At 34.0% G+C, this 15,447-nt stretch overlaps 2 protein-coding genes across 5 annotated transcripts in view; one reads left to right on the top strand and one right to left on the bottom strand.

Moving 5' to 3' along the window:
- LOC127736239 (sacsin-like) overlaps positions 1 to 5,549 on the bottom strand; it is a 48,864-nt gene extending 43,315 nt beyond the window's left edge. Inside the window, exon 1 of the mRNA XM_052246824.1 lies at positions 5,188 to 5,549. The gene's annotated coding sequence lies outside the window, so the exon portion shown is untranslated. The remainder of the gene's footprint in view (positions 1 to 5,187) is intronic.
- The window catches only part of LOC127736241 (sacsin-like), a 36,660-nt gene continuing 23,548 nt past the window's right edge, over positions 2,336 to 15,447 (top strand). For all 4 annotated transcript variants that reach the window (XM_052246828.1, XM_052246829.1, XM_052246830.1 and 1 more), the window contains exons 1-5: positions 2,336 to 2,381; positions 2,665 to 2,807; positions 10,514 to 10,600; positions 11,466 to 11,575; positions 12,778 to 12,885. In XM_052246828.1, the coding sequence (XP_052102788.1) occupies positions 10,567 to 10,600; positions 11,466 to 11,575; positions 12,778 to 12,885 (252 nt within the window). In that variant the 5' untranslated portion in view covers positions 2,336 to 2,381; positions 2,665 to 2,807; positions 10,514 to 10,566. The remainder of the gene's footprint in view (positions 2,382 to 2,664; positions 2,808 to 10,513; positions 10,601 to 11,465; positions 11,576 to 12,777; positions 12,886 to 15,447) is intronic.

Below are 15,447 nucleotides of genomic sequence, written 5' to 3' on the forward strand. Positions count from 1 at the left end.
GACAATACATTTTAATTAGATGCGGCATATATATATGCAAAACACAAAAATACTAGTATGGGTTTATGTAATCACATCAAAGGCACTAGTTTTAAATGTAAATAAAACTCTTATCGAAAATACATATATTTTCATTGATTGTCGATGCCATAAACATTGAACACCCAAAATCAAACACTATCGACGAAGAGTTGATATAACAAAAGTGACAACAACCGAAGCCAAACAGAAATATGAATTAATCAGATATGCCATTTAATATAAACATATATATATACTTAATATCAATATAAGAATTACACTCGAAAATTGAGAAAGAGGAACAAACCCTGTGCAAGACGTGATTAGAATGAACCTTTCTTAACCTATTCTCCATTGAGAAAATATCATAGAACCAAAGATCCAAATCCCCGAGGCAGAGTTGACCTCGGACAGATTCAGCTATTCTTTGTCAATTTTTTTTTTTATCAAAAAATGCTTCACAAGTTTCGGATCTTTTACATTATTGACCTTGAAATATTTGGCTTTGAGTGTTCCTGATGAGGATAATTCTAGAGAAGCGCCTCGGACGCATAACATGTATAAAGTGTTATATTCATTTCATAGCACTGGTGGACTATTAGTCTCAGTGTGTATCATCAGCTTTGTAGTCACTAATATGAGTCATAACTGACCTTTCTCAAATGAGTTTAAATGTTCCTTTGGTATCTTTCGCCTCTCTCTTGATAAATTTAGAAATTATCATGAAACTAAGATTTCAACTCCTTAAGGCAAAGTTTACCTCAGACGGATTAAGATATTATTTGTAGGTTCCTTTTTGGTCATATAGCTGTTTACAAGTTACGGTTCATGTAATTCCTTGACTTTTAAATTAATTTTGTGGATTTGCGAGTTCCTGATCAAGGTACATCCAGAGAATCGCTTCGGACACATACTTTTTATTAAGTGTTATTTTTTCCTTTTATATTTAATTAATTATGACATTGTGAGATGTCAACAAAAACATTAATTTCCAATCTTAAAGAAGGTCTTAATAGTGCATTGTTTAAACTTAGTATCCTTGACAATACGTTATAAATTTCATGCTTCCGAAGCGCTTTTCTGGATTAACGTACATCAGGAAGGCTTAAAACCCAAAGCCGATTATTTGAAAGTCAAGAAAGGATGAATAAGAACCGAAACAGTTGAAGAGCTATATTACCAAAAAGAACCCACCAAAAAAAAGCTAAATCCATATAAGGTCAACTTTGCCTGAGGGAGTGGAAACCTTCATTTATTTATAATTTCAATATTTATAAACACACACAATTTTAGAAAAGATTGTTATAAAGCATGTGCATACAACTTGAAGGTTTTGGGATTTTGGCGGTCCTAATGAGAGTGGGTCCAGAGGTGTGATTCGGATACATGAAGTTTTCATTGCGTTGTTATCATTTTGTTTACCATTGTGTTTACAGTTTACTTAATTTGTACTTTGTTGTTGTGATTCATCAACAGCATGAGAACATTTCTTTGTTGACACACTCGGTTTTGCTCCGTATGGATGCAATGATGACTCTCGGTTTGCATTATCAAACTGGATTCTTAAGTGAACAGCTGTAGCTCTTAACTATCGGAAAACGGAGTTAAAACTATCTCTAGAGTAAATACTTGTTTTTAAAAATATATACATATATATACAAAAACTGCTTCACTATCAACAAAGGACAAGTATGAACATGATGAAATGATTTTGCTTTTCGTATCCGTACATCGATTTAGCTGAATATGATTTCTATGAAAGTACAGACCTAGTATCACAAAGCTGTTCATGATCACAGTTCATATAACAAAGAGATTAATGTAAAAGAAGCAATAGTAATTTTGTTAACAGTTTAGAAATATGAGTGTTAAGGGAGTCTTTCGTCATAGCTCTTCACATTTTCAATGATCTACGTAGAATAACTATATATGTAAATTATATGTTTTCACAAAATAAATTACGAAACGAAATCAGGCCAAGCAGTAAAAATTAACCAACTGAAAATTATATTAATTTAATTTAAAATATGAATTCAATGTGTACTGTAAAGCAAACAAATCATCAAGGACATGTTAACCTCGGAATAGTCGGGTATGTTTATTGATTGGTTGGGGAGATACAATCATTTTAAATTCATAAAGGATTATGCAAGTCATTGAAATATTGTATTATATAGTACCCGGTAGTAATTGATTTTTAGAAATCTGATTTCGAAAGTAAAAGTAAAAAATAATTTCTTACAGTCATTCATATAGATCAAAGTTTAATGTTGATTGTTTGATTGTAAGTACAAAATATAAAATATGACCTGTTTATACTGTATTTTTGTCGGATACAGAGTATGAATGAAAATAGACAGGTACGCTTTTAATGTCAATTAGCTTAATTTCTTTTAATTTATAAGTATACATTTTGTAATTATATATTTGAGAACTGAATAATCATTTAGATAAACAACAGAGATTTTTCACTGAATACTTAAACGTTGATTGGACAAGATTGTGTTTTGAATTGAATAATATTCTTATTTGTATTAGTTCCAAAATACACTTCAAACAACGGGAATTAAATCATTGTTTACTGGTTAATTTAGTGTGTATTGATAATTGCTGATGAATAGGGACTGAAACTGTCTGTTGTAGTTCTCAGAAACCTCATGTCAGATTTTGATATGGTCATACAGTACATTAGCTTGACTGAACTGGACTGGGCTCTTCAACCTGACCAATGAGCTGGAATGGACTAGACTGTAGGACGTTACGGGAATGCGCTTACAAATTTACATGTATGTATGTATGTTTGGATTTTGTTTTAAAGACAGCTGTGTTGTTTATTTGATATCTATGTTTACACAAATTTGTCTGCTGGATCCCAATTATTGTCACGTTAACCAATAATATCTGTTTGGGTTGCTCACAATACTTTGTTAGTGAATCTTTGAACGATTGTCATCGTCATAAAACCAGATTCAACCCACGATTTTTTTCGGAAAATGTCTGTTTTAAGTCCGGCTTTTCTAGATTTACCTACACCAGGAACGCTCAAAACCGAATATGTGAAAACCAAGGATGTGTACGAATCGAAGCAGTTGAAGAGATAAATGACCAAAAAGGACCTATAAAAAGCCAAATCCATCTAAGGTCAACGTTGCCTGAGGGAGTTGAAACCTTAGTTTCTTTATAATTTCAAAATTTATTAAGGAACAATTTTAGAAATTTCGTTATAAATGATGTCAGTACCGAAGTACTGACTACTGAGCTGATGATACTTTCGTGGACTGATAGTCAACCGGCAGAGGTATCGACCCAGTGATTTAAAAATTAAAAAAAAACAACACATTATGAATTTTTTGCGTTTTTATTTCATCAAAATCATTTTGCAGCTGTTATGATAAGGACAAATTAACGAATCGAAATTGATGGACAATATCATCAAATAAATTTCAGGCTAGTATCCCACATATTCACATACTCTGTGCTTGCTTCTGTGCTGATTGTTTATTTATATTACGATTGTCTTCGATTTATATATGCAACGTATTCGTTATAACTTAAAAACAAATACAGTTGACTTAGTTAAGTTTATATGCATGTATTGGTTCAACTATGTCATTTACATAATAATCAACAGAAACTCGTTTCATATGACGTTTGATTAATCAATTTTGTTTCATTTAAAAGTATCAGATGATAAAAGTTTGTTAACAAAAAAAAGATCTCTTTCTAGTCAATTCCACTAGTCCAGTACATGGCTCAAATACGGGAGTATAATAAGTTAATAATTAACATTTAACCCAAACATTATTTGTGTATGGAGGTAACGTATGCTTACTTAAGGGGTACGTAAAAAGGTTTGATTTACTAAATAACCCTCTCAATTCATTTTATCATGTTACTGCTTACAGCATTACACTGTATTACCATTTATTTCATTGACCTAGAAAATAACTAAACAAGAAAAAGGAGATTATAAAAAAAGAACTGGTCATGCAAGAATATATGAAACATAGGTATCCATAGAGTAACTAATAAAATTGAGAATGGAAATGCGGAATATATCAAAGAGACAAGAACCCGACCAAAGCCGAAGGGTCTTCAATGCAGCGAGAAAAATTCCTCACCCGCAGATGGGCCTCAGCTGGCCCCTAAATAAAAATGTGTACTAGTTCAGTAAAAATGGATGTCATACTAAACTCCAAAACATATAAATGAACTAAAATTAAAAAAACATAACAGACTAGCAAAGGCCAGAGGCTCCTGACTTGGGATATGCGCAAAAATGCGGCGGGGTTAAACAGGTTTTGTGAGATCTCAACTCTCCCCTATACTTCTAGCCAATGTAAAATAAACAGACACACAGTATACACACAGTAAAACACAAAAAGTATTCACCTGTCATTAAAAAAAAATAGAGATTGTTTTTTTACAAATTATATTCAATAACGACATCATTAAGAAATGTTCCATTCGAATGTTGGTGCAGAATTATTAGACCAAAAACTGTTTTCAATTGATTTATAAGGTCTATAAGTAGTAATTAAATTTTGTACTACATAGTCCCCTGTAGTATTTCATAGGAAATCCGGTTCGAAAGCGAAAGTTAAAATATGTTTGCATAATATACATCGAACAACATTTTATTAGCTTTAAAATGATGACAAAAGAAAGTTAGAAAACGAATATTTAATTCAATGAAACTCAACCACTACTTCGGAAGTCAAATCAGTAGGTAAATTTTCGAGCCAATGTATTTTTCATAAAGGGGTATCTACTCTTTCTTAACTTTCTATGTCGATTGAGTTACATATTAAAAAATCTTGTATATAACTCAATAAATCATGTCATTATATTGGTCATTTTATAAAACAAAAATGTTTGAATTTTCATTTCATCTATCATGCAATGCTAAACAATTTTATTTTCATTGAATATTAGCGTTGTAAGTGTTTACATGAATGTTTGTAGGACTAATGCGTCTATAAATTAATAGTAAAAAAGTTGTCGTCCATTTGATGAAATCAAAACATGTTTAATTAATTGATTTGTATAAAGTATCAGGAATCCATGTTTCAAATAAATTTTTTCATGATCTCTGATTTCTGACACAAAGCATTATTTGCTTATAAATATGATAGTTTAAACTTGAAAGTTATATTCGATACTTACAAAACAATGACTAATGGAGGATATACAAAGTTGATGACGCCATTTTTTTATACCGGATATCCACTCTTTATATTAATATGGCAAATTTAATACAGACTAGACAAATTAACTAGACTGGGTCACAATAGAACTAAATATAAAAGAAGATCATATCTAGAAATTTATTTGTATGAAAGAATTAAAATTGATTTGACGTTAGAACATAATACTTTAACAGTGTTCAATGTGTCTGCATCATCCTGCTCCCGATTGCTTTTGTTCATTGTCCCTATCTAAATATAATCCCGCTGGTCATTTTATATAGCGTAAACCATTTGCCAACTTCCCATTTCCTAGCAGTATCATACGCTCTGTCCCATCATAATGCGTTTTCATGTTTCTAGTCATACGTAAATAACATTCATGCTCACATAATACGGAATTCATAAACAGGGGTGTGCCCATGTCACAAAGACTGGTCCAACAGAGTTATGAGGAAGGAGGATTGAAGGGTGTGCCCATGTCACAAAGACTGGTCCAACAGAGTTATGAGGAAGGAGGATTGAAATGTGTGCCCATGTCACAAAGACTGGTCCAACAGAGTTATGAGGAAGGAGGATTGAAGGGTGTGCCCATGTCACAAAGACTGGTCCAACAGAGTTATGAGGAAGGAGGATTGAAGGGTGTGCCCATGTCACAAAGACTGATCCAACAGAGTTATGAGGAAGGAGGATTGAAATAAAATTAACACTTCATAAATCGACACTTGTCACCATTACATACTGGTTGACCAAACGGATGTCTCTGGATTATAAATCAACACTTGTCCCCATTACATACTGGTTGACCAAACGGATGTCTCTGGATCATAAATCGACACTTGTCCCCATTACATACTGGTTGACCAAACGGATGTCTCTGGATCATAAATCGACTCTCGTCACCATTACATACTGGTTGACCAAACGGATGTCTCTGGATCATAAATCGACCCTTGTCACCATTACATACTGGTTGACCAAACGGATGTCTCTGGATCATAAATCGACCCTTGTCACCATTACATACTGGTTGACTAAACGGATGTCTCTGGATCATAAATCGACACTTGTCACCATTACATACTGGTTGACCAAACGGATGTCTCTGGATCATAAATCGACTCTTGTCACCATTACATACTGGTTGACCAAACGGATGTCTCTGGATCATAAATCGACACTTGTCCCCATTACATACTGGTTGACCAAACGGATGTCTCTGGATCATAAATCGACACTTGTTCCCATTACATACTGGTTCACTAAACGGATGTCTCTGGATCATGAATCGACTCTTGTCACCATTACATACTGGTTGACCAAACGGATGTCTCTGGATCATAAATCGACTCTTGTCACCATTACATACTGGTTGACCAAACGGATGTCTCTGGATCATAAATCGACTCTTGTCACCATTACATACTGGTTGACCAAACGGATGTCTCTGGATCATAAATCGACACTTGTCACCATTACATACTGGTTGACCAAACGGATGTCTCTGGATCATAAATCGACTCTTGTCACCATTACATACTGGTTGACCAAACGGATGTCTCTGGATCATAAATCGACACTTGTCACCATTACATACTGGTTGACCAAACGGATGTCTCTAGATCATAAATCGACCCTTGTCACCATTACATACTGGTTGACCAAACGGATGTCTCTGGATCATAAATCGACCCTTGTCACCATTACATACTGGTTGACCAAACGGATGTCTCTGGATCATAAATCGACACTTGTCACCATTACATACTGGTTGACCAAACGGATGTCTCTGGATCATAAATCGACTCTTGTCACCATTACATACTGGTTGACCAAACGGATGTCTCTGGATCATAAATCGACACTTGTCCCCATTACATACTGGTTGACCAAACGGATGTCTCTGGATCATAAATCGACACTTGTTCCCATTACATACTGGTTGACCAAACGGATGTCTCTGGATCATGAATCGACCCTTATCACCATTACATACTGGTTGACCAAACGGATGTCTCTGGATCATGAATCGACTCTTGTCACCATTACATACTGGTTGACCAAACGGATGTCTCTGGATCATAAATCGACTCTTGTCACCATTACATAATGGTTGACCAAACGGATGTCTCTGGATCATAAATCGACACTTGTCACCATTACATACTGGTTGACCAAACGGATGTCTCTGGATCATAAATCGACTCTTGTCACCATTACATACTGGTTGACCAAACGGATGTCTCTGGATCATAAATCGACACTTGTCCCCATTACATACTGGTTGACCAAACGGATGTCTCTGGATCATAAGTCGACCCTTGTCACCATTACATACTGGTTGACCAAACGGATGTCTCTGGATCATAAATCGACCCCTGTCACCATTACATACTGGTTGACCAAACGGATGTCTCTGGATCATAAATCGACCCTTGTCACCATTACATACTGGTTGACCAAACGGATGTCTCTGGATCATAAATCGACACTTGTCACTATTACATACTGGTTGACCAAACGGATGTCTCTGGATCATAAATCGACCCTTGTCACCATTACATACTTGTTGACCAAACGGATGTCTCTGGATCATAAATCGACACTTGTCACCATTACATACTGGTTGACCAAACGGATGTCTCTGGATCATAAATCGACACTTGTCACCATTACATACTGGTTGACCAAACGGATGTCTCTGGATCATAAATCGACACGTGTCACCATTACATACTGGTTGACCAAACGGATGTCTCTGGATCATAAATCGACCCTTGTCACCATTACATACTGGTTGACCAAACGGATGTCTCTGGATCATAAATCGACACTTGTCACCATTACATACTGGTTGACCAAACGGATGTCTCTGGATCATAAATCGACACTTGTCACCATTACATACTGGTTGACTAAACGGATGTCTCTGGATCATAAATCGACACTTGTCACCATTACATACTGGTTGACCAAACGGATGTCTCTGGATCATAAATCGACTCTTGTCACCATTACATACTGGTTGACCAAACGGATGTCTCTGGATCATAAATCGACCCTTGTCACCATTACATACTGGTTGACCAAACGGATGTCTCTGGATCATAAATCGACCCTTGTCACCATTACATACTGGTTGACCAAACGGATGTCTCTGGATCATAAATCGACACTTGTCACCATTACATACTGGTTGACCAAACGGATGTCTCTGGATCATAAATCGACTCTTGTCACCATTACATACTGGTTGACCAAACGGATGTCTCTGGATCATAAATCGACACTTGTCCCCATTACATACTGGTTGACCAAACGGATGTCTCTGGATCATAAATCGACACTTGTTCCCATTACATACTGGTTGACCAAACGGATGTCTCTGGATCATGAATCGACCCTTATCACCATTACATACTGGTTGACCAAACGGATGTCTCTGGATCATGAATCGACTCTTGTCACCATTACATACTGGTTGACCAAACGGATGTCTCTGGATCATAAATCGACTCTTGTCACCATTACATAATGGTTGACCAAACGGATGTCTCTGGATCATAAATCGACACTTGTCACCATTACATACTGGTTGACCAAACGGATGTCTCTGGATCATAAATCGACTCTTGTCACCATTACATACTGGTTGACCAAACGGATGTCTCTGGATCATAAATCGACACTTGTCCCCATTACATACTGGTTGACCAAACGGATGTCTCTGGATCATAAGTCGACCCTTGTCACCATTACATACTGGTTGACCAAACGGATGTCTCTGGATCATAAATCGACCCCTGTCACCATTACATACTGGTTGACCAAACGGATGTCTCTGGATCATAAATCGACACTTGTCACTATTACATACTGGTTGACCAAACGGATGTCTCTGGATCATAAATCGACCCTTGTCACCATTACATACTGGTTGACCAAACGGATGTCTCTGGATCATAAATCGACCCTTGTCACCATTACATACTTGTTGACCAAACGGATGTCTCTGGATCATAAATCGACACTTGTCACCATTACATACTGGTTGACCAAACGGATGTCTCTGGATCATAAATCGACACGTGTCACCATTACATACTGGTTGACCAAACGGATGTCTCTGGATCATAAATCGACCCTTGTCACCATTACATACTGGTTGACCAAACGGATGTCTCTGGATCATAAATCGACACTTGTCACCATTACATACTGGTTGACCAAACGGATGTCTCTGGATCATAAATCGACACTTGTCACCATTACATACTGGTTGACCAAACGGATGTCTCTGGATCAGAGCTCTGGAGATGTCTTAGATCTGATCTGTAAATTAACAATACTTATTGTGTCCAATTTGCGATGGATACGCATGACGGATGATGCATGCATATCAGGAAACAATAACCTGGTCAACGAACCCGGTCAATCTCTGTTTTGGTTTCAGTGTTTGTTTTTACCTTTATTCGTATGTTCAGAATACATTTATGATATTGAAGCATCGAGATACAACTGTTACCCCCTAATTCATGTCTTTGTAAAACCTCATATCATGGTTCTGTTATAAATGCGCGTCTGATGTACAAAATGTTAATCCTGGTATCTATAATGAGTGTATTTATAAGCACAGGGTCAATTAACTTCACATTACTCATTTAGGAAAAATAGCAGCGGAAATCTTACAAGTTTTCTTAGAGACAAAACAATTTGTATTTTTATGTATTTTTTTTTATCATGAAAATAATCTGGTCATTTTTCTGATAGAAAATACTGGCAAAGGTATTTTGCATAGAGAACATGAGAACATGAGAACAATCTTTACAGACATACTACTTAGTGTTTTGAACTGGTGTGCTTTATTCACTTGCAAAAAGCGTCTTATTGTGATTCGCAACTCATACTTGACAATACCAATTTCCCGAAAACCTGATAATAGGTTTTCCTCATTGTTTAAACAATAAATATATAATAGAACTGTATAACTGAGTATTTCCTAAAAGCTTTTCTTGGATTATCTTCGCCAGGAACGCCCATTTCCAAACATCGAAAAATAAGAAAATCTAACTAACTAAACACGCGAAGAGCTGGGCGTGTAAGAATTGAACATCATCAACATTGCATAGAGATCAAAAATGAAAGCAGGATGTTTTCCATATTAGGTTATCTTGAAAGTAATTCATAAACATACATCCATTTTATAGATTGTGCTGAACAGAATTAAATAAAAATAATATTAAGATACACTTCAAGTTTATATCAAACCTAAAAATAATTAATATATTTTTCATATCTACTCTCAGGTGATGATATAAAATGAATTAAAAAGAGACAGAACGAAGAACGAGACAGCACTATGTCTTTGTCATCGGGAAAGGGAAATAATGGCGGTAAGTATGGTCGTCTTTCTAGACATAATAGTAATATGTTATTAAACATTCTTAATATGTCATTCTATATTTACTTTTCTCCCTACCTGCTCTTAAAAGAGGGACGAAAGATACTAGAGGGACAGTCAAACTCATAGATCGAAAACAAACTGACAAAGCCATGGCCAAAAATAAAAAGACAAACCGACAAATAATAGTACAGATGACACAACATAGAAAACTAAAGACTAGGCAACACGAACCCCACCAAAAACTGGGGGTGATCTCAGGTGCTCCGGAAGGGTAAGCAGATCCTGCTCCACATGTGGCACCCGTCGTGTTGCTTATGTTATTTCAAATTCGGTAAATAGTCTAATTCGGAAGGTCACATTCGTGAAAAGCTATATTTACTTTTTCCTTATTTATTTTGCCCTACTTATTCTCTATTCTTTATTTTCTTGGCACATATATTTCTATTTTTTCTATCTTTTTTTTTTTTTTTTTTTTTTTTTTTTGCTTTTTGATTATTCTACTGTAAATTCTACCCAGATCCTCAAAATAGACAAGAATTGTTGCCTTTTTTTGTTGTTATGTTTCAAATTGTTAGCATTGAAGTTTTATTGGTATTTTAGTGATGATACTTTTCTACTGGATAGTTCACTCAATAACATTACTTTATTAGCTAGATTTTATTTAGTAAGTTACTTCATTCTAAACAATGGACACAGAAAATAAACAACTCTTCTAATATAAGACATTGCTTAAAGAAAAATGTTTCGTGGTTGTTTCGTTATTTGAATGATAGTCCTTGTAAAATAAACATTAGATATTTCAACTTAAAAGTCTTTCCTGTTTGTAAAATTTCTTTTTATTTATCAAAATGCAGGTTATTTGCCAAAAGTTGTTGGAACACCTCAACACATGGAAAATGAAACACTGTTAGAAGGATTACAAAACATACTTGATGACTACCCAGATGGTTCTCAGATTCTACGAGTGAGTTTTTTTGGGAAATAATTTTCTTCACTTAATGTCAACATAAGTATCAACTCTCAGGGAATTAACTTTTTTCCATCGAAAATATCGAGTTCTTCCTCCGCAGAACAGCATCTGGCGTATTGACTTTCTGTCTTGTTTAAGCGATGCCATCTTAGATCTACCCTACGAAAAGAATAGTATCACAATGTCCTATGAGTGATAGATTAATTGTCAAAATTATATTTTATAAATCTAAACTGTCTAATATAATAATTTGTGTACATTGTTTTTCATATAATCAGTATGCTAACGTCAACTCAAACGTTGTATGCACTATCATGTGGATAGCGGATACCCCTAATCGCAAAATAAGATTTCATTTTTTCATTTCCTGTACTTTATAGAATCAAACCTTCAGTAAAAGTTACACATAAACTTCATTGGCTTTACAAGATTAGGCTCTGAGCATTCATGATGAAAGTTAATCACGGAAAGCTTATCGGGCACATGAAATTTATCACATGTTTTTTAATCCTGTTATAGCACTGGGTCAATATCGTTGCTGGTGGACAAAAAGTCAAACGAAGGCATCACCAGCCTTGTAGTTCGGTACTGACATGACTTATCATATACTTTTCTTAAATTGTCCATTGATAAATTTACAAATTATTAAGAAACACTCATGGGCAAAGTTGACCTTTGATGGATTTGGAAATTATTTTTAGGTCTTTTTTAGTAAATATATACCTCTTCAACTGTTTCGCTTCGTATACGTCATTGGCTTTCAAATATTTAGCTTTGAGCGTTCCTGGTGAAGGTTATTCAAAAAAGCGGACGATTACTGAATTAAAGGAAACTTGCATAACTAATAAAATAAATGTCAAAATGAAATAATTGATTAATTCTCCCTAACAAGTTTCTCTGCAGTCTTTGTTTTAAATGTTACATTATTATATCCTTGATGAGGTTTTTTTGCTTGCTATTAAGAGTTGTTTGTACTTAGAAAACATTTAAAATAACATTTTGTATAGTACCTAAAGATACCTAATATTTAGCTTGAGTCAATATCTCCATTTATATAAAATTAGGAGATGTGATATATTGTCAATAACTATCCACCAGAGACCAAACAAAGGAGACGAATATCTTGATTCCATAATTATATCTAAATGAATTGTACACATTCTGTTTATATACATTAAAAAGGTTATATTTAACAGGAAATGGTACAAAATGCCGAAGATGCTGGTGCTACGTGTATGAAAATCATGTATGACAGTCGTCCTATAGACCCTGGTGACTCCTTGAACATTAGTAAATATTTCAAGGTAAGACTTTCGGTTTCTTTTTGGTTCATTCAATCTATTCTTCATATTTAGTTATTTCGTCATTTTACTCATTGCACGAAATCAAGAAAATCTTAAAGAACACTGGTACGGATGGCCGCCAGTATAATCCCACCAAAATGTCATTTACGCCAGTACTTAAAACCTTCCATCTTTTATGGGTGGATTTTACATAGATAAATAAAATCGTATAATAAAAAAGCAAAATGAGGATGTTAAATTTGATGTATGCCTTTTTGTGCTTCTTTGTTACTTTGTTTGTTTTTATAGTGATTAAGATGATAACACAATGTTGACTGCTGTACCCCTATTTTTGACATTTGTGTATCTATTGTGTCTGTTTGTTTTGTTCACGCATCGTTTTTGTCAATATAATGGAATTTGATGAGACTGTCATACAAGTGAGAGGTTTAGCTAGCTATAAAACCAGGTTCAATCCACCATTTTCTACATAAGAAAATGCCTGTACCAAGCACTACAAAAGTCAAAAAGTCTGAAAAGACCAGTTTTTGTCTGAATTTGCATGAATTTTTACTCGACATTCTTAATTTGTCTGAATAATTTTTAAAAATTCTTGACATAGTATGAATTTGTCTAATAAGGTTCTTGATTTTTCTTGACAAGTGTCTTGACAGTATGAACATTGTCTTAAAATTTCTCGACACTTCCTGTATCATCTGATAAGAGTCTGGATTAGTCTCGAACAATTCTTGACTGTCTTAAATTTGTCTCGATCTGTCTTGACATATTCTTGACGTTCTTAATAATGTCTGAATATGTCTCGACATATTCTTGACATTCTAAATAATGTCTGAATATGTCTCGACACATTCTTGACAGTATAAATTTCGCCTGAAATGTGAACAGACTTATTCTGCTCTGTTTATGACATTCTATTGCTGTTAAATACTCCTTTTTATTATGGCTAAACTAAACTTTGAAGAATCAAGGATTAATTTGGTATAGTAAGATACCCTTTTGGTGCAACTAAGTTGGAATACCCTAAATAATCCCCCATGTAGTTTAATTTTGATTTATTTTTTATTAAACATTTAAGTAATTGTTTTCACTTGGAATATAAGTCGAAGGTATTGACAAACAGCATTTAGATTTTTGCCGTTCGCAAAACTGCCAGTCAAATTTTCTTTACTAAAATAGGTGTCTTGCATCTCTTTTGGACCCCACAATTCATCTTTTGGGTTTGTGTGGCTAAAAAAAGAAGGGGGGGGGGGGGGGCTTTCGTTTAGGTCAAAGAATTTGTTCCCATCTTGATTCAAAAACTTATTCATTTTTTAGAACAACCCAAAAACATTTTTTATTAAAATTTGAGTGTTGAATTTTATAATTTTTTATCAAAAATAAATATTTATGATAACTCCTTCCTGAAAAGAAAAAAATGTTTAGATCTATATTATGCATGTCTGTTTAGGAACCATTTCATAAGACCGATGATTTCTATAGAAATCATTGATGGGACCCATTATAAATACATTTTTTTTCATTATTCCTGGAGTAGATAATAATTTTCTTTTAATCTTTGGGAATTATTCAATTTGTTTTTATGTTAAAATAATTAACTTCATAATTTTGATGAAGAAAATCCATTTCAATTCAATTTTTTTTCATCAAAATTATGATTTTCATTTTCATCTATCAACAAACTTTTTAAATTGTAATGTCAGTCAACTGATAAGTTGTATGGCTGATTACAGGTAAAGCAATAACTTCTATTTGACAGTTGCTTGTACTCTGGGGTGTGGAATACCTTAATTTTATGGGGAACATCCTGTCCATGTGTAATACTTAATATATTCCAACAGATGACATTACACAAATTTTCTTCTGTTAAATGAATGATTTGTATATCATCATAATTTGCTATTTATATAAACCACATTTTGGTATAATAATTATTTACCATATCAACATTGAATATTATGAATGTAGAATGAAATATGTCTACAGTATGATTGGTTTGAATCATTTAATTTATAAGATTTAGGAATCAAAATTTGTAATTATTTAAAAACCCACATTGAAATTGTTTTATATCAACACACCCACATTTGAATTATTGTATACTTTAGATTTCATAGCCATATTTGCATTTGTAAAAATATTTATATACCCAAATTTTCAATTATTTTACATGCCCAACTTTTATTTTTGTTGTAAAGAAGTGTAACTTGAAACAACAGTATATCATATAAAGAGAAATAAAGATTAAAGTTATATCATGAATATTGGTCATGATTTGTAAAACTCAGAACTGTCAAGTAAATTTAAGACATGATTCAAAATGTTCAGAATATGTCAAGCCATACTGCATGTACTGAGAAAAAATAAGAATGTCGAAAATATGTCGAGAAATTTCAAGACAGTATTCAAATGTCAAGAACTTGTCAAGAAATTTTAAGACCATATTCAGAATGTCGAGAATATGTCAAGTAAGTTTCATACAAATTTAATATAAATGAGAATTTGTCAAGAAAAATTAAGACACAAGCCATACTTTTAGAGAATGTCGAGTAAAAGTTCATGCAA

This window comes from Mytilus californianus, unplaced genomic scaffold, assembly GCF_021869535.1.
Source record: "Mytilus californianus isolate M0D057914Y unplaced genomic scaffold, xbMytCali1.0.p SCAF_3, whole genome shotgun sequence".
Classification (NCBI taxonomy): Eukaryota; Metazoa; Mollusca; class Bivalvia; order Mytilida; family Mytilidae; genus Mytilus; species Mytilus californianus.